We start from the raw sequence: 20226 nt of genomic DNA, 5'->3' as shown, positions 1-20226 counted from the left end.
CTCTCAGACATTTTGGAATAATTAATTCTACTACTGCTTGTCATTTATTTATGCACCTACTTTCTTCCTAATACCTCTACCGCCCTTTTTTTAAACAAATGAGAAACCCTTTTGTTTTTCTTTGAAGCATTTACAGCTAGGGGAAAAAAGTATTTTCTTCTCTATTTTACTGTCTTTAACGTTTTGCCTGGGAGCCTTGTGACAGAAAAGTTTTGGTTTATCTGAGCCACTTAGTCTTTTTTTTTTTTTTTTTTTTTAATCTCAGACCTTAAAATACCTTTTTGTGCAACTACACTAGCCCTTTCTTTTTTTTTTTTTTCCTGCATTTTATTTTAAAATAAAACTGAAGTCTGTCTATATGTCTGTAATTGCTGAGAGCAAAAAGAAGCACTTTATTTAACCTTTTACATATCAGTTGCAGAATCTTATTCAGTAGCTGATCAAGTCAGTCATTTCTTGTACTTCAAGTAGTATCTTTCTCAATTCCCCTGCATTAGTTTGCTGTGTTGGATTTTAATACTTCCTATCATTGCACATTACTGTTTGATTTCTAGAATAGATTCCTTAATATTTGCTTCTTGAAATCTAATTAATATCAGATGCAATACTTCTGCAAATCCATGCTCACCTTCTTCCAAAGAGGCGATTGCCAAATGAAGTTTGGTATCATACACTGCTTCATGAGTCAAATTGGCATTCCAGTAAATGCAATATTGCTGTGCTCTTACTATTGAAATATTGTTCCACTGACAGTAACTAAAAGTATTGCTTTAAAAGCATGTGGCTGATTGGCAGTACCTATGTGCCTCCCATTGAATCTTGAGCAAGCAGAGTTCTGTTGTTTCTTTTTTTGAAGCCATGCCTGTATCTTACATAGCTCAGTGCAGTAGTTGAACTGCTGCACTCTCAGACAGGTTCTTCTTGTTCTGTCCAAGGTCTACAAAAAAAATCACTGACATATCAGCACCCTGGCAATTACCTTCCCTCATTGGTAGTCTGTCCAGACACCAGTTCTGTTCAAGTATGTTTTTTCAGTGTCAGAACCAGAGCTGATAGCTCTTGAAATCTGAAGGGAAATGATGGAGATGTCCATTGACATCCTAATTAGCAACTCTTTAGTTGTGATGGATTATGAAGATGGTTTATTGTGTTTTGGTACATGAACTATCAGGATCTCAGTAAGATGACAGTATTTTTTACTTTCTGCCATTAATGAACACATCATAGAATAAATTCCATTTTGGTATTCTTCAGGCTAGATCATAAACTTGACCATGGTCATTCCAGTAAGACCGGGGTCTTTCCAGTGTCCTGTGAACTTCATTAGTTCTGGTTTTAGGTATATTCTGGGCAAGTTTGACATAACTCAAGATGTCTTCACTCCCTCAAGGGGTGAGATGGCTCATAAGGAACATGTCTCATTTCCTGGTCCTGAGATCATGAGGCTAGTATGCTAAATATGAAAACTGTGAATTTGGTGGGTTGACCATAGAATTTCTTAGGGTTAATAACCTCTGCATAAGTGCCAGTATAGATACCTGCAAGACATCATTTGTCATCACTTGGATGGTGCTTGGGAACACAAAGAACATTAAATATTTGGCATTTGTTGAAAGGAATTTGCCATCTGTTTTAAAATATCAGTCAGTATCAGTTTCTCAAAACTAGTAGCTCTGCTACTTACTAGTCTTTGACCCTTCTGTTGGGTTGTAGACTCTGGAATCTTCAGTAGAATATTCAGTAGAATATGCACCATCAGGAGACTAGAGGGACTGAGTCTTCTTAAGATACATCTATAAACTGCACAGAATAGCCTTGTGTGTTATTTCTAGGAAAATTACGTTGGCAAAGTCTTCTTATCCCTTGGGGAGAACAGCTTTGAGCTCCCTTAACTTATTCCTGACATACTGATGACCAGATTAAATGTAATTAATTTAGACAACAGACTGCTCCAGAGTCTGGTTCTCTATCTGATTCTCCATCCTTTTCTGTCATGCTTCTGTATGGAGCATGGGTCTGGTTGAATACCTTGCTGTGTCTGCAGGGAATTGAAATAATGTCTTTATGGTAGTTTTGCTCATCATTGCTGTCAGAGAATCTCCTTGCTGAGCATGACAAAACGTGACTTTTTCGAGTCTTTCAAAAGCTTAATGATTTGTATTGAGGCAAAATCAAACATTGTGGAACACAGATGTGTTCTAGCTGTTGGCTGGAATTTACATCCCCACCTGACTCCAATAAATACACTGGTTCACCACAAAAATAGTCTCCATCACTACCCAGTCACCAGTGCCACAAAGTTTGTGATGCTTCACGGTGAATAGATTTGCTGAATGTTCCTTTATAAAGCAGACAGGGAAGTCTACGGCGCACCTTTGGGATAGAGAGTATGTGCATGCAAGTGACCCAGTGTAAAGCTTCCTTAGGTGTCATCCAGGCACCTGGAGATCAGCATATATGGAAAGAAAGCTCTGGAGTTGGAACAAATTCGTAAGTCACTTGGGGACAGCAGCAGGCAGCAGTTAGTACAAGCCATTTTTCTCCAGTGAAGAGAGCCTAGCTGAAACAGGATGCATGTACTTAAAAGTAGTGCAAGTCTGTGGCATTGAAAGGCTGTAATTGCTTTGTCTTTACCTGGATTTCTTCCTTCTGTCATCTGTCATGAGAGATGGCCTGACATTCTTAAACTGTTAGATGTATATAACCTCTTTCACGCTAAAGTGTGATTTATGGCTAAATGAGAAACTGACATATGGTATATTATTAAAGATATAGTATATTTTTTTTAAGAGACTGGATGAAAATGCACCTTTGCAAACCATAGATGAGTTATCTTTGTAGCATTTCCTCATATGCCTTCAAGAAATGCACTTTAAAATTACAGTGTACAGTATACAACAAGGAATGTCCCAGCCTCCTGGAATTCATTCATTCAATCAAAGATTTAAATTCGGTTAGCTTCAGACCTTCACTTAAAAGTTGAGTATCTTCTGAACCTTTTTCTGAATATGATAGAGAAAAATATTTGCATTCGGGAAGGCCAGAATGGCTGTGATCCTTCTGTTGGGGAGTTATGCTGGAGTGGTAAGCATTACAGCAGCAAGTTACAGCAGATAGTTACAGGACTTACAGATAGGTTTTGCTTCAAATGAAATGAAATTCTGCTTGTCTGCAGATATCCATGTAGCTTTATTAAGAGCTTTTTCAGTTTTGATGCTCTGTTTTTCACAGTGATGAGAATTTGTGGTGAGATATATAATTCATTGTTAGGAAAGCTAATTCTGCTAGCCCTATTCATACTTCGGACAATAAAATTGAAGTTTCTAACTGACTTTTTTAAAAATAAATCTGTTGTACTGTGTAATTTCAGTAAGAAAATTACACAAATAAAATTTTGTGCCATGTGCTTTGCTAAATTACTTTTTTTTCCTCATCTGAATACAAAAATGAGACTACTAACTGAGGCTAGAGGTACCTTCATCTTCATGGCTGTGCTCTAATTCCCGTAACTGGAAAGAAGCTGTATTTTCTTTATGATACATGATCTGTAAGTATACATAATTGGGTGCTAGGTTTTTTCTATCAGTAGGGTTTTTCTATCAGTAGACAATTTTGTTACTCAGTGGTACCCAAAGATAGTGTGGTCTCTCTCTTTGAAGGAAAAAAAAAACCAGAAACATATATAGCAATGAATATTTCAGTTTCAGGCTCTTTTGAGGAAGTATCAGAGAGAAAGAAAATAAGATCCCAGAGGTGTTTCTCTCCTCTCATATGTTAGCAGCCTGAGCTAATGCACTGCTGGTCCTTGTCATTCATACTCATTTTGGAATCTTGGTTTCTATTTCTTGAATGTACTTCTAACAGTACAGCATCCAAAGCAAAAGAGTTTGCCATATAGGATTTCAGCAGGGCTCTTAGATGAGATACATGCTAGTTACACAGAGATTGTCCACTCAGAAAACAGAAAAGGGTGGGGAAAAATCAGTATTACCTTTTTGAAACAGATAATTTTCTTTGTGTGATAGTATTGCTAGGACTGTGGCAGTACATAGTTTCAGCAATGTATTTTCAAATAAGCCCTTAGTAGTGGTGTCCTCTATTTTTTGGGGTTTTTTTGGGTTTTGTTTTTTTTTTTTTTTTGTTTTTTTTTTTGTTTTTTGTTTTTTTGGTTTTTTTTTTTTTTTTTTTTTTTTTTTTTTTTTTTTTTTGGTTTGGTTTGGTTTGGTTTGGTTTGGTTTTTTTTTGTTAGAGAATGTCTCAAGAATGAGATTCTTAAAATACAGTCTGTTTCAGGACCATCTGTCCAACAGTTTTTGAATATCTGCAACATGAATTGTGTGGTGGAATAGATGATTAAAACCCACAGAAAGAATAGCAATTCTTTTTAACTTCCACATTTCATTGTGTTATTGTATTGTGCTATTACCATATGTTAAGGAAGCAACACACAACTGGGGTTGATACAGCTATTTTCTGGAAAAAATACTGATGATGGTGTGCAGTGTGTATGATTTTCAGAGTCATCCAAAATATCTGCCTTGAGGGTTTTTCATGGTCTCCCACAACCTGCCAGAATAATTGGGTTTTTAATCAGAAGAGAATTAGAAGACTATGAAAATTAATGTTTTCAAAAACTGCTAGAAGAAAAAAATATGTGTTTAAATTGAATGTTTAGGTATCCTTCTATACAGTTTTAGAAACCATTATGTCTAATACTTTTTATCTCTCCAATACAGCAAGAGGAAATAGGCAGAATGCAGTACAGTGCTTATAGCCCAATGTGAAATAAAGCTTTAAAGAGAGGAGAATCTCCATGCAAAGAGTGATGGAAAATAAATTAGCTACTGAACTCACTAATAGGAATAAGTGCTTATGTGTTCCAAAGAAAGCTTAGAAATGCATCTGAAAAAAAAGAGAAGACCGAAGAGGTCAGTCTGTGTCTGTTGAGCCAAAATTAATGATATACCAGCAGATTAGTTTGCATTTCATCAGCTTCACAGGGATAGATCATGACGGGCATTGTGTCTTTCTTCAGAATGTTATGGGGAAATTTTCAAGTAAGTGCCTTGGCATTTTTTGTGTGTGCAACATATATTATGTTTCCTGGGAGTTCTGCAGCTGTAAAGCCCTGCTTAAAATTTGGATATTATAGACAAGAGTTTTCCTAAGGTGAGGTTAACCTATGCAGGGAAGAAAATTATTTAAAGTGGGGAAAAATGTAAAATGACTTCACATGTAGAAAAAAGTGGTGTAAAAGGTAAGATCTGTACAGTGGTAAAATTGATACCTAGGAAAAATGGCATCCATTGGGTACCAAATGACATGACTTTGACATTAAATGACAAGATCTCTTTTTCAGAGTAGTCCTTCCACTACAGTCAGGCTGAGCAAGTGCTCAGCTTATTAGAAAAATTAGTATATCACTCGAAGTTGCATAAATATTGATTTAGAAGCTGAATCAGTCTGCACAATCAGGCTGTAAATTTGCGGTTTCATTATGTAATAATTTGTAAATTCTGAATCACAAGATCATTATGGTTTGTCGTTACACTGTGTCACAATAAACATAGCGAGTTTTTTCACATTCATGCCATATTATTTGAGTTTGTTATACTGCTCCTAGCATCCCAAAGAGATGCCTGGAATGTGAAAAATAATCTGGTTCTTTACCTTTCAGATTTCCAGGCTTTTGGTCTGAAGAAGGGGATGTTCTTCAATCCAGATCCTTACCTGAAGATTTCCATCCAGCCCGGAAAGCATAGCATCTTCCCAGCCCTTCCTCATCACGGACAAGAGAAAAGATCCAAGATCATATGTAACACTGTTAACCCTATCTGGCAAGGAGAGGTAAGCAGTTGGAGAGTTCAGCTGATACTTTCTTAAAACATGGACATTACTCTAGTACTATTTTTTTTTTTTTTAATTGAGTTCTTGGCTAAATAGTTGTTCACCTAACTGTACTTGATGTATTTCATGACTACTTGTCTCAGTACAAAAGGCTTAATTAGCTACAAAGATGTACATTAAAACTTTCAGTATACTTTCAGTGTAGGTTGTACTTCATTGGTGTTATTTATAAAGCTGTTATTTATTGAAGGCAGGTATAAAACAGAATTGAAAAATAAACTTATAGAGCATGAAAAGCTGCTGCTATATTGTTGTAGTGTTCTTACACACAGACATTATATGAAGCACAAGTACAGCATGCAAATAAAGAGAAGCAATATGATTGAAAAGCATCAGTGGCAAAACAAATCAAAGACAACTTAGGCACATTTGGCCATCACCTTGAAGAAATAGTCTCTAGTCTGCTTCTTTTTGTTGGAAGGACTTGTATGTATTAATGAGTTCTGAGAGTTCAATCGCTGCCTGCTGTTTTTAAATTACATGCAAAATGGCAGTAGGCAGCAAAGAATAAGGAATCTCTTTGGAATTAAAGGATCCTGACATACTGGGTGTGATTTACTGGTATGCTCTGTCACAACAATATCTCCCCTGCAGGAAAGAGTAAAAGTAAACAAATACACTGCACAGATTTATTCAAATTAAAATGCAAATTGTAAAGTAGCTGAGGGATAATTAGGTCAAACTCTATAGACATGGAACTGTGAGTGGGCAAAAAGACAGCAGAAATAGGATTGAATTCTCCTACCTGGAAAAACATCAGGTTATGTGGTGAGGGAGGTTGTGTAACTGGGAAAACAACCTTGAAACTAATCAGAGAAAAATGCCTTCTAACAGGACTTAATTGAGGACATTTTTATGAGGCATCCATCAAGTCATAACTTCTCTGTGGAGCCAAGCATCAGATGTATCTGGTTGAGAGGTCCTAGGTTGAGCTGTGGACATGGTCAAGCTAGAACTGGTGTGGAGGATCAGGCAGTTGGCAGAGACCTTTCAGTGAAGTGCATAAGACACAGAACTAGAGGGGAGAAGGTATGAAGGAGAAACTTGCTCTCTGTGTGTGATGCTCAGTACATAGGGTTGTGGCCCTGTTAAAATGTCACAGGCGTCTTCTCCTCAAGCTGTGCCAAATGACTGAGTTTGTGGGCTGACATTTCTTTTCCAAGTGGAGTTTGGCAGCGAGAAAAGGAGAAAAAATGAAATGGCCTAATTATGGACTTGGAAAAGAGCACAGCTGGCTTCCAGCTTTGCTGTTCAGCCCTCAGGTTTTCTTGATCACATGCAAGCATGCTGCTTCCCCCTTTCTGTTGTTAGCCCATGAGTGGCAAGGGAGTATAAAAGAGCCAAGCCATGGTTCAGCATGTTCTCCTTCTGCCTTCTCCTCCTTCAATATTGTGCATTTGTGCTGCAGTCTGTGCAACCAGCCTGTCTGAACTCCTTGTTTTATTACTGAAGAGCTGCATTGGTTTGTGCTGTACAGAAGACCCTAGGCCTGATTTTCTGCAACTTTGTTCCTTCATGGGACAAGGGGAGAGGGAAGACTGAAAACTGTTGCTGAATCATGGTGGTAGCCATTCTTCTGTCCACTTTCTCACTCATGGATATGAATATATGAACTGACAAAATGCTGAGGACTCATAGCCATTTCATTAAGAGTATCAGTCACGAGTTGTTTTCGCAAAAACAAATTTTAGCATTATTTCCAAAGGGTCATTTTTTTCTTAGATTCTCTGTCACTTCATGTGTATAGAAGGCAAATGTTCTTCTTTTTTTTTTCAATTGAATGACCTATCTGATTTGTATTGGATGCTAAACTTGAAAAAATCTGGATTAGGGAAATAAAATTATTGAAATATCTGCAGAGTAGGATCTTTCTATATGTTCTTGATTACCCTTGAGAAAATTCAGAAAGAGTCACTTCAGTTTTCAAGGGCTTCAGCACTAAAAGTCCTACAGACTAAAAGATGACTGATTTACTTATATTAATTTGTTCTGATATTCTTCCTCATACATTTACTAGGCTATTCTGTTTGTATAGTAACCACCTGCGTTATACAAACGTGCTGGGAGCACCCTCGTACCTCAGGCAAATTTTTATGTCTCATATAATATTGATGATCATCTTCATTTCATAGGCTGCTCAAATGCTATTCAGCACAAGTTATCCTGACTTAAAGCTATTCTTCCATTGCTCTGATTTGCAGTACTTTAGACAAGTAGACATACGGAAATGGGAATTTCTTACAGATAAGGAGTAGCAAGTGACAATTTGACACTTGCAGCAGGGCTCACCGTAAAGGTGAAAGTGCCCTCACACTGAGAATTGTTTTCTGAGAGAAGTTAAAGCCCAAGGTGGTGACTTCTCCTGATAGAGGGATGTCATTTTGAAGATGTTTCTGTATGTTTCCACATGCTCTTCAGAAACATCTGTAATGTTAAATAAGTGAGTGCCTGGAAACCACTTGGCACTGGACAGCTTGACTCTACAGCCCCAGATTAGGCAGGTATTGCCCTGCCAGCCCAGTCAGTTGCAAAAGCACAAAGGGTGAATAGTCCTGTCATGCTGATTGGAGATAAAATGCAAAGAAAATTTCAGAAGGAAGTGCCCATTTCCCAACTCTTGTGTATATATAGTGGAACTGAGAAGGGTGAATGCTTATCTTCTAATATAGATAGTAGAAAAATAATGACACTATTTCCATATTGTTTCCTATTGAAACAATGTGTGTACTGTCATATTGTTTGGAAACAGCTCATTTAAAAATATTTCATTTTTCAGAAATCAGTGAAGTGATACACAGTTCAGATAAGTAATAGATCACAGGAACAAAGCAAAGTGGGTTAAAAAGTAGTTCACGTACCTCCAACTGGATAGGAAATTCTGTGGTTTGGCAGATAAAGTACTTGAGGTTTCTGGACTTCACCTTAAATATATTTATGGTATTTATTTCTTAACTATGGCAGCTTGAGCAGACTGTTTCCTCAATTCTTGTTTTATTTACTGGTGAGTGGAAGGAGAGCTCTGAGGAATGAGATGACCAATGAGACGACTATAAAAATTGGCTGATGCAACTGCTCAGCACATTTAAAGTAGTAGGAAGTGTCATTTGTTAAATAACACATTGAATTTCAACTCCGATAATCTAACTCTGGAGGAGTAGATTGCCCAAAAATGGGAGCCCACTACTAGGTTAAAAACAATCTCAACTTCCTGCGGTTTCACTCCTTGTTTCTTTGCCTCAGCTTTTACAAACACTATTAAAATATAATTGAGAGAAAAGAGTGTTTGGAATGGCCGCCTTATCACTCTGAAGACAGCCACATTTCACTAGTGAATTAATTGATGTGAATAAGCAGAGAGCAAGAGCACTTAACAAATAGCAGTTAGTATGTCAGACCTGATACACAGATTTACAGTATTTTCAGCTGAGTAACTCATGCTCTCTGCACCTCAGATAACTCACAACCTTTCATAAATGTTGCACTTGAATAATTTCTCATGGAAGCTGCCTCTTGAGATTACCAATGCGAAATCAGAAGAAGGAAGCACTCAGGGGCTTGAACACCAGCGGGAGGTGGCTTCTGTAGTGCAGGCCATCATCAGTGATAGAAGCATTGAGTTTGGATGCCGCCTGCAGGAATGCCAAGATGCAACTGACTATCTGAGTGCTGGTGTGTGACTGCTTTTCTTAATGCAGAGTTATAACTTGGGCACTGATTCTGTGATCCTGAATGCTGAACTGGTATGTGATAGACCACTCAGCAGTTCTGGGACTGAAAAACACTTTGACAAAGTAGCCAGATCAGGCAATAAGGGTTTTATGTTAGCTCTCTGCCTCTCTAGAGGCTTTATGTTGGCTGATAAAATGGGTGCTACCTGATGTAGCACAGACCTAGAGTCATACAAGCAGGGGTACTTGAGCAAAGCTGAGTCTTTCCAGAACAGAGTAAAACCATTGAAGATGTTTTAATATGTTTGACTCAACAGTATGAATTTAAACTAAAAGGGTGTGCTTGGTCTGATTTTGATCTAATATTCAGAACACTAGAATGCTGACAGTCCTACCATGGCCTCACAGAATCATTCCATAATTTCAATAAAAGACCAAAATAAAAACAACAGAAACATCACACTGACTGAACTCCTTATTGTTTAACCTGGATAAGTTTTTCTCCCTTCTACTGCCAAACACAAAAGAATATGCTGTAGAAACTTGGAGGCCTTTCACGCCTAAGCATGAAAACAATATACAGGTGAAGTGAAATCCAGATCCTGAATTTAGTATGAGTTTCACCAAAGGTGTCATCAGGACTGAGTGAAGCCTTGTGGGTGGCAGCTTCCCTGTATAACATTTCTGCTCACATGTCCAGGTAAAGAGTAAAACATTGTTTGACTACACAGACAAGCTATAGCTTTACAGCTACAGATTTTAATATCTGTTGATGATTGAAGTGTGAGAGTCCAAGACAACTTTAGCTTTCTCAGGAATGGTGTGAAAAATCATCTAGATTTTTTTTAGGATGTTATTCTTCTAGAACTGCATTTTACTTGCAACTTCTGCATCTAGAAGACTATCAGTCTTGCTAGTTTTGTATACTAGTGCTGATGAGAGTCTTCAAATATTTTCAGTCTTTGCTATGCTAATAAATTCATAGACAATTCTGAGATTAATCTGAGGGAGAAATCCAGAAAGCCAGTTTTCTGAAGGCCCTATCTGACTTGGAAGGAGTTCAGTAGAAAGGATTGAGTCAGACTTTAGAACATCAACGTGTGCATTTATGTGAATCCCTTTTATGGCAGGGGAAAAGCCCCCAACAGTTGTGCCACGCCAGAATAATAAAGAACTGCATTGGATTTGGCCCCCTGCAGTCACTGCTGTATTCCAGCAGTCTCTCCTAGTAGGAATAGGCATGTCTCCGCCCATGGCAGCAGTGGAGTTCTGCCCTTGGCACTACTGACTGCAGTATTTTGTCTTGTCACTAAGGATTAATGTAGAAAGCTTAAGAAACTGGAATTCTTGATGAGCTTATCCAGCTGTTGGTGCAATTAGTGTTATATGGGGAAATAATGACACGTAGAGGAGGTTTTTGAATGAAGAACAGAGTAATACAGACAGAGAGTGGCATGTACATTAAGACTGTAATTGTTTCACTGGAGTATTTGAAATAAAACCAACTAATGAAATATTCAGCTGAAAGAATAAATTTATCTTCATCCATCAAATGTAATTTACAGCCTTTTAAGATTTACTTCTGCTTGTATCATCCCTGTACATGAAGGATATCACAAATAAATTTTAATTTTAATTCTGTTGCTTATTTAACTCCAAATCAAGAGCCCAATTTTTCCTGTCACCAGTGTATTAATTTATCTTTGCTGTACTGACTTTATTATACTGTCTACTAATTATTACACTGACTGTTTTAAAAGAATTTGACTTGCCCATAACTTGTCTGATTGGTGCTAATGGACATGCTCTGTTCATTTCAACTTCTAGATAGTGCTGTTGAGTCACTGGGATCCATCTGTATTCAGGGATGCAAACAAGTTTGGTAAAAATAAAACCTGGAAATAAATCATCACCAGTAGCTGGCTTTCTATGAAAACTATTCCAAGCTCTGGAAGTGGTTCTGTTCTCTTATAAATGGATACAGATGCATTTTGCCAGGTCAGCATTAGCATGGGCCTTTGTTCTTTACCTTATGTATCATGCATTATGGTCCCCTCCAGATGTGTTCACATTAATTAAATTAATAATCTGTGTCTGTATAACCATTGCTGAGCCTGGAAGCAAATAGGCACTGAAAAGTAGGTTACTGTAGGTTACTGAAATGCTTTCAGTGGTGTTTACTACAGTGTTTATAGATTATGCTTGAAGATGCCAGCAGGAATGTAAAATCAGATATACATTTAGATCATTGAGATGGTGTGAGAGTATGAAAGTCTCAGCTGATTCTAGGTAGCTTTGATTCTGATTTCTATCTGTGCAAGAGTGAATCTGCAGGAGGCAGCTGTGTAAAATCTGTGTAAATGAAAGAAGCCTAATGACTTATTACTGACTGGAGCCAAAATTGATGATACACTGCTTAACCCAAGAAGGCTTAACATGTCGATATATTGCTGTGATTTTCTTTATCATGCCACTTTTGCTCTTTATTCTCCCTCTATTTCTGTATTTCTATGGAAATCATTAATTATACCTTATTGATTTTTGTTGCCTGAGAAAATATCAGCTAAAGCTTTTCCATTGGTAGGGGCATTTTGAGGATGAGCCTGGTACAGATTCTCCAGTGTATAATAAGATGTGCTATAATGCTGTAGTTTTTCTGTAAGTGAGGAACTAAAATGGTCTCTCTCTCCTGTCCTACTCCCTCTTTGCATTAAATGTGTAGGAGCAAAGCATCTCTTGCCACTGTGACAAGTGGGACAGGCATTGACAAATGGCTGAAGAAGTGGGGAAAGTAGAGAGAATGTAATGACTTTGCATCTAGAGCAAGTCTGTTTCCTCCTAGACATCATCATTCTAGAGAAATGCAATTACATCCAAAAAAGGAAATGATTGAAGAAGACACTGGGAAAATAATACACATACTAACTTGTTCTATTGATCATGGTTCTTAACAATTCTCTGGGTCCATCTATAATAGTATTTGTGTTCCATTCAAGAGATCTATTTCAAAGCAAATCTCCTGCTCTCCCCACTAAAGATACCACATTTCAGTCCAGAAGTGCATGAACTCAATTACTCTCAGCAGAAGTGAAGTGAACAGATGTGCTCCAGGAGTGCACCAGGCGCTTTTCAGACAATAAATGGGAGTTCAGTCCAGGGCACCAGCCTGGAGTCGCTTCATGGTAAAACCCTTGCAACATGTCTGGATGTGGTAGTCAGGTACACAGCACCAGCTACTTTGCTCTCCGGATCCATTCACATTGTACCATAAATTTTCCTAATGCAGACATGGCCAAGGCATTCCAGAGGTTAGGAAACATTAGCCTCCACAAGGCCTCCTTTCTGCAGCTCACAAGTGCTATTTTCCCCCAGTATATCAGGGATTGTCAATCATTCCTTGTGCTCAGGCTTTCTGATTGTAACTTCCTTTTAGGGATATACCTGACAGACAGCCTTTACTTCTAACAGTCCTTTATTTTCTAGAGGAAAATAAAAAGGTTTTCCCTTCTGGAGGTCTATACTCTTTTCCAAAGCCTCTAACTCACAGGGTTTTTTAGTCTGGGATTCTTCCAGTCACAAGGGCAGCCGGTTCACTAGCTCATCCTTCCACTGGAGGACCTCCTCACCTTTCTTATAAAGAAGAACTCTTGAATCCCTAGCTGGTAAGGATCAGATAACACATTGACAAGATGGGGTCAGAAGCTATTTCTAGGGCCAGGCCCTCTGTGAGAAACAGGTTATTCCTAAAGGCATTTCATTCTGCTGAGGCAGTCCGCTATCTCCTCCGTGGAGTGTGCTGTCTCATGTATCCTCTCAAGTTCTAAGAGTCGTTTTGCAGCAAGTTGGTGTGATAAACAGGGCAATGCACTTGTAGTTACTGGCTTGGGCTGATCAGAGAATAGAGATTTAATTTCCTGTTTGTTACCTGTTCATCTACTGACTGCTGTAGATTATATATAAATTTGGGGTCTGCCCATTACTTGCAAGAGTTTTGTTCCCTAAATTTTATATAATGCATTTTACTTGAATTTTGGTTGTGGATCAAGTAAGAACTTCAGTTTCTAGTAATCACTTAAATAAATTGTTGTGAATTGTTTTTTACAGGTGTCCTGTTGTCTACTATTGTCCAAATAAACGCATAATCAGTCACTAGACAAAGTTTTCTTCTTGGACTTTGGACTTGAAACTGTAGCTATTCTGGTAGATGAGTTAGTACCTGTGTTGAAATCCATTACTTCCTTTAAGATTTTTTTTAATTTGAGTAAAAGAAAGGCTCAGACAGAGTAACAAACCACTTCCATGAAGACATTGTCAAGTTTGGTGGACCTCTGAACAGCTGGAGAGGCTTAAGGTTTGGAAAAAAAGTCATGACATCAGAATTAAAGAACTGCCAGAAATTATACTTTCACTTTGTTTTTTGACTGTAGAAAAAAAAAAAAAAAAAAAAGCCCATTTGTGTAAACTTCAGTATACTCTTCTACAGTTAGTCTCAGTGTAAAATTTAGTTTAGTGACTTTGTATTCCAGCAGGTTCCATGAAGTTCTTGACCAGTCTTGCAGAGTTTGCACTAGTGGTTGTGATTCAAAGGATTTAAGCTTTTGTTGGAAAATAATAAAATAACCAATGAACAAGCCCACAAAGTGAGCTGTGGCCCAGTGAAAACATATAGGGTAAAGATTGCTGGTTTAGATTGTGAAAGAAAATATCGAGTAGTCAGTGCCAGATGAAAAAGATAAAATGATCTGGCTTCAGGTAATGACTGTCAAAAAAATCAGAAGTATTTTAAAAATAGTATGCTTGGGCTTATTATGCTAAAGTATTCTTGCTTTTCCTCTGCAACTATGCAACTATGAGTATTATATTTTTTTAAAATGTGAAAGCTGAACTTCTGACTTAATTCTGTAACACTAAGAGTTATAATAAGAAAAGTTCCAAATAACAGAAGACTTACATTAAAAATTTTAATAGTAACATAAAAAAATGTCAGTAGGCTTGTTCTTAAAATGCAGCTCTTTTGGTTATCAATGGTGAAGTGTTAGAAGTTTCATCAAACTTCCCTCCTCCTGAAGACAGTTGATTTTTATCTCTGTTGTGATTTTGCAGCCTCCTTTTTTACCTCTCCTTGGGATAAATAATTAATCACAACATCCCTGAGTGTTAACCCAAGGGTACCGCAGAATTTATAATCAGTGTCTTTTTGTTTGTTTGTTGTTTATTTGTTTGTTTGGGGGGCTTGAGGTATGATAGGGTTGTTTTGTTTTTCTTTGTTTGGGATTTTGGGTTTTGGTTTTTTTTTAAACTTAGATGTGAAGCTTATGCTTTCGTTTTCACAAACTGGCCACTGTGTGATAATTAGTAAATATTAGACAAGGAGAGGATTTAATTTATTCCATCAGTAATATATTAGTACTTTACGTTAGTTATGTTGGATAAGACCATGAAACACAGAGTCCTTTCTTTTCCAGACAGACAGGATAGTAGAGGCCAAGCATGATAGTAAAGGCCAAGGCTTTGAACAGTGTAAGTACAAACAGTATTTTGTGGCTAAGGTACAGGGTCTGGCACTTGTCAGAAAAGATGGTGAAGGACAAGAGGGAAAGTAGGATTTGATGATGATTTGCTTCCACATCCAAATATTATAAAAGATTACATTCCAATCATTAAATGTCACAAGAAACATGTTTTCAAAAGTGATTGGTGATTTTTGAAAATGCACTTAAAAGTCTCCGAGTCCTCAAACCAAGGTGTTTCGCTGTGATCCATTTTTTCAGAGGGCTACTCTGCCCATTTGTTCTACAAACAAGGATTCCTTTTGGATTTTCAGTGTGGATGGCATGAGCCTGAGACACCTGCAGTCAGAGATTGCCTTAGGAAAATCTTGCCCAATATGAATTAAACTAGATGAGAGCAACAGCAGGAGCAACTTCTTAGATAATGGAAAACTGAATTATGTAAAATTATCACTGTTTTACGAGCTGACTTCAAACCCATTTCAGTGAGTTCACTTTTGATCTCAGACTGCAGTTGCCTCCAAATGGCAAAGCCTTTGAGCTCTGCCGCAGAAGCTCTGCCACAGAAGCTCTGTCACAGAAGCTTGGACACTTCTGATCTTAAAGGCTTGACTGTGTTTCCAAAATGCTGCTGGTTTTATGAGTAAGAACATCCTTCTAGAGGAAACATTTGGGACCAGAGACTGGTCCCAGAGCAGTCTTGGTATGCCAAAATGCAACAGTTGGCAGGTGATGGAATCTGAGCACAATTGGATTTTGCACTTTTCATGGAATATCCTGGTGTTTGTAAGTCTTGAGGCACAGCTGTTCAAGGAAAAAGGGACACTTTCTTTGGCTGATTCCAAAACATTTTGCTCCTGGGGTCCATACTCTCTGCTCAGGTGCTGATTATTACTCTGGAAAAGTCAATATGTGTCCTGTGCAAGGAAGGAGCTGTCAGGCTTGGTTCCACGTGATACTATGGAAATAAATTTCCATGCAAATTCTGATTTGCTTCAGAGTTGCACCACAAGACAATATATTATGGACCTCAGAAGATCTGGATTGTTAAACCTACATTTTACTTTTCACTTGTGGACAGTTCGCTCTTTACCTGTATGTGCATGCTCCACCCCACAGAGACTTTTATAATATAGGAGTCAGCAGCACAAAAAAGGAGAATTCATTAAATGGGAAATTGCTCTATGTTACAATAATTCATTTTAAAGTTAATTCCCCTCTTCTGCTTTCAAGTGTCATGAACTGGTAATTACTCAAGGTTTTTAGCAGGTGAAACAGTAATAGTAAGACAACTTATATTTTAGGGCAACTTTCCATTATACATGGAGAATTCAGGTTCTCCTGTTTGGTGCATTTATCTTAATTGGTAGCCTGTTGCAAAGATATAGAAGAAAGCAAGAAGAAAATAACACTTTAGCTCTTGTTTGAATTGTACTACTCTGATTATTTGCATTTTTGCAGGGTGTGATTAACGGAATATCCCACTCATGTTGGTTTCACTTGAAGCTGTTTAAGCATCTCTGAATTAGACCATGTTTCAATAGATCAAGTGATTTAGGGCTTTAACTCCAGGCCTTGATAACCCAGAGAATGATTCTGTTCTGAAGATTGGGTTTGGCAGGGGGAAAGCTACAACAATCCTTTCATCTATCTCAATATTCACTTACCACAGAAGCTGTCTTCCAGATCAATACTGACCTCTCAGGTGAACTGTGGTTTGACAGTTTTCCTACTATTGTGCACCACAGCACAAATGTGCTTTTTTGATTGATGATATTCTAGTAGTAGCGGATGTTTGGAAAAATTATTGTGACCTGTGTCACCAGCTCCACACCTGTACTGGATTTTGCCAGTCTAGGAGAAAGCAAAGCCAAGTTACCTAATATATTTCCTCCTCACCACTATTTTTAAATTGAGCTTTGGGACATCTAGACATCTCCAGGTACTCTAATGCTCCAATGCTTGTTCCTGCAACCTGAAATATCCCTCTCCTTGTTCCTACAAGATTTGCATGCACACAGTCTCTAAAAGCTTACTGAAACATTACTGACAAATAGATGTTCTTACGACCAGACCAGCTGAGACAGCAGTCAAGACATTTCAATGCACTTGGTGACAGGAGCAGTTTTAGATGGTGCTGTTCCTGTTTTTCCCAGTATTGTTTGTGACAGTAACCTGTGCTGTGGCTTGCCTTCTGGTTGAGCTCTTTGTGAGACTGTGGCATGAACCAGGTTAGGAGACTGATCCGATAGAGTTTTCAGAGTTCCTCCTTTTTAAGCTGGGGCACAGAAGAATAGAAAAGGAGATATTTCAAAACAATCTATCTGAAAAGTGTGTCTGAAAAGAGTGATCATGTATCCTTCACCTCACTAGATCCTCATATCTCTGTGCTGAGGTGTTCCTCTCAGCTGTAGTACTCTGTGTTGCTGTGGCCCAGCCACCAGCTTATTGTTCTGTGCCCTTCTTTTATTTCAGCAATTCAGCTTTGTCTCCCTGCCCACGGATGTCCTGGAAATAGAAGTTAAAGACAAATTTGCAAAGAGCCGACCGATCATCAAACGTTTTCTGGGAAAACTCTCTATGCCAGTTCAGCGCCTCTTGGAAAGACATGCCATAGGGTAAATTTTGCTGCTTACGTTGTTTAACGAGTGTGCTGCTGTTCTGAAGGCCCTGGTGATATATCATTATTGTGATATAATGATGTTGAGAGGAAGTTATTAAACTGACAGTTGTCTGATAAATGGTATTGGTTTTAATTAGAATTTATAGTACTCTGGGCCAGACAGAATTCCCTCTATAACTGTATGCATGGCATTTTGAAAAGTGAGAGCTGGCATTTAGGAAAGAAGACGGTTTTTGTGTATCATGGCTGAGAATTTGGAGAGTGCAATATTTTCAATTTGAATCTTCTTTTAATGTTATCAGCAGGCTATTTTCATGTTTCAGGGAATTACCTATGGGCTAAAAACATGCCAGATGTGTTCCTTCTCTTTTTAATTTCTGGAAAGGGGAAATATTATAAAAATATATATGTGGCATGTTGTAACTAATGCTTTCTGACCCTATCCTGCTGCCAAGGAACAACCTTGAGCTCACAAGCGCTGCCCTGCTTCCCCATTGCATGAAAGTCCTGGGAAAGTGTATGCTGCCAAAATAATATAAACCAATTTAAGGAAGATGGATAGTAATCAGAAAAAGCCAAAAAGTTGGCTCTAAGCCTGTAATGTTCAGACCTTGAAGAGCAAGGGAGAAAAATAATAATCTTCTGAGGAAAGCATATGCAATGCAGTTTCCAAGAAGGAATTTCTGATAATTGGATCTCAATTCAGCAGAACAGCAGGAAGATGAGTTTGTTGGAAGTGGTTTTGAACAGCTGGGTCAGAAACTGGCTGTGATATTGACAGCTGAATCTACCAGAAGGGACTGAGCTACGTCCCTGTTTCTCAAGTAGAGAAGATAGAGTAGCTTTTTAGAAACCAGACGGATAAGAACAGCTTGGGGGAGGTAGAACCCTGTAACTGGTATCACTGGCTTTCCTCTGTATTAGATTTCTCATCATCTTTTGATTATAACTTCCTATTTTACTTCCTTGTTTTAAACTCTGTCTATCTAAGGATATACTTTGCCAAGAGCAGTGCCTCCACCTGCACTAGATCAGACTCAGTTTTAATACCATAGTGGCATTTAAATCTCAGGCAAGCTCAGTGAGAAGTATGCACACAAGTTCAAAGAGGTTGTACACAAATCTTGAGGTTGTCTCATTTATATGAGTTTCTGATGCACGTGAAACTATGCTAGCAAGTGTATTTGGCCCAACTGGAAGTGGACTATGTTTCTTTCAAAAGATGTATAAGTATTACTATTTAGTGAACCCGTTACACTCAAGAAATGCTTTGCAAAGATTGATTCAGCCTCATTGTGGGCAGCTGGGAAGTTAATCTCTTCTATAGTTTCATTCTGTTCTGAGGGGTGGATGAAGTGTGGCAAAGGGAGGGACCTGCACAAGAACAGAATGGAGTCATTGATCAACCTTGTCAGGAAGGTGTTCTCCTGATATTTCAGCTTCATAGAGGTAAGAGGGGTGGAAAGAGATGAAGAGCAGTCACTCAGCCAGTTTAGAGAGAGAAGGTGGTATGTGGGGACTGACCTGCATAGGGTTTTGTAAACAAGAACAGGAAAGCTGAATTTTATGGACATGATGAAGGGATGAAAATACAGAAATGCGAGGTTCTGTGAAAAGGTAGATGGTCAGATCTGCAGGGAAGCAGTCTTGTTAAAATAGCTGAAGTGGGAGTTGTTTGCGTCCCATGTCGCTATTTTCATATCCATACTGCAGAAATTTCATTCCCACCATTCTCTCTATATTTATACATATGTGCTTATGTGTCCCAGCAGCCTGTCTTACTCACTTACTCAGCTGTTCCATTGTAATTGAAGACATTGTCCTCTTCTCTGCCATTCGTTCTCTTGTATGCAAGTCAACATGCCCTCATGGCTGGGATGAATAGCCTTTATGTATTTTATTATGTATTTTTGTAGGACACAGCAGATTTATCTATGCACAGTAGACATAGGGTAGGTTATAGTCTATTGTGACAATATTTGTTTTCTTTCAGGGACAGGGTTGTAAGCTACACTTTGGGTCGCAGACTTCCTACAGATCATGTCAGTGGCCAGCTGCAGTTCCGATTTGAGATAACTTCTTCCATTCATCCAGGTAATTCTCAGTCTTAACCCATCATTCATCTAGATTTCTAGATTTTTTTTTTCCTTTCTTTTGGTTTCCATTCTTTCTCTTTAGAAATCTGCATTAATTCTGAGCTGCTCTGGGACTTCAGGTACAGTCATGAGCAAAGGGAAGTGCATAAAGTTCCGCATCACAGGATGCATTGTGAGTCGCAATTTCTTCCCTCTTTCCCCTTAGGACAGAGCTACTGGTATCTCATATTCCCCTGTTATTGGCTGTTCCAAATACTCCACCACATCAATGGGAGAGAAGAGAGTGTAAAACTGAAGTTTCATCTGCTTCTCTATCACCTGCCCTAGTGATTATGTGGTCTGCTATTTGTAGTCATCTGCATTTGAGCACTTCATAAGTAAAAATGGAGAATGTAATAGCAAAGATGATTAGAAAATTTCTC

At 38.2% G+C, this 20226-nt stretch overlaps 1 protein-coding gene across 2 annotated transcripts in view; it reads left to right on the top strand.

Annotated features, from left to right (window-relative positions):
• Window positions 1-20226, top strand: part of HECW1 (HECT, C2 and WW domain containing E3 ubiquitin protein ligase 1) — a 248077-nt gene that overhangs the window by 159034 nt on the left and 68817 nt on the right. For both annotated transcript variants that reach the window (XM_053971604.1, XM_053971609.1), the window contains 3 exons: window positions 5678-5847; window positions 17561-17703; window positions 19702-19802. In XM_053971604.1, coding sequence (XP_053827579.1) covers window positions 5678-5847; window positions 17561-17703; window positions 19702-19802 — 414 coding nt within the window. The remainder of the gene's footprint in view (window positions 1-5677; window positions 5848-17560; window positions 17704-19701; window positions 19803-20226) is intronic.

This window comes from Vidua macroura, chromosome 1 (genome assembly GCF_024509145.1).
Source record: "Vidua macroura isolate BioBank_ID:100142 chromosome 1, ASM2450914v1, whole genome shotgun sequence".
Taxonomy (NCBI): Eukaryota; Metazoa; Chordata; class Aves; order Passeriformes; family Viduidae; genus Vidua; species Vidua macroura.
The sequence above is the reverse complement of the archived record's forward strand: the minus strand, read 5'-3'. Positions and strand labels throughout refer to the sequence as shown.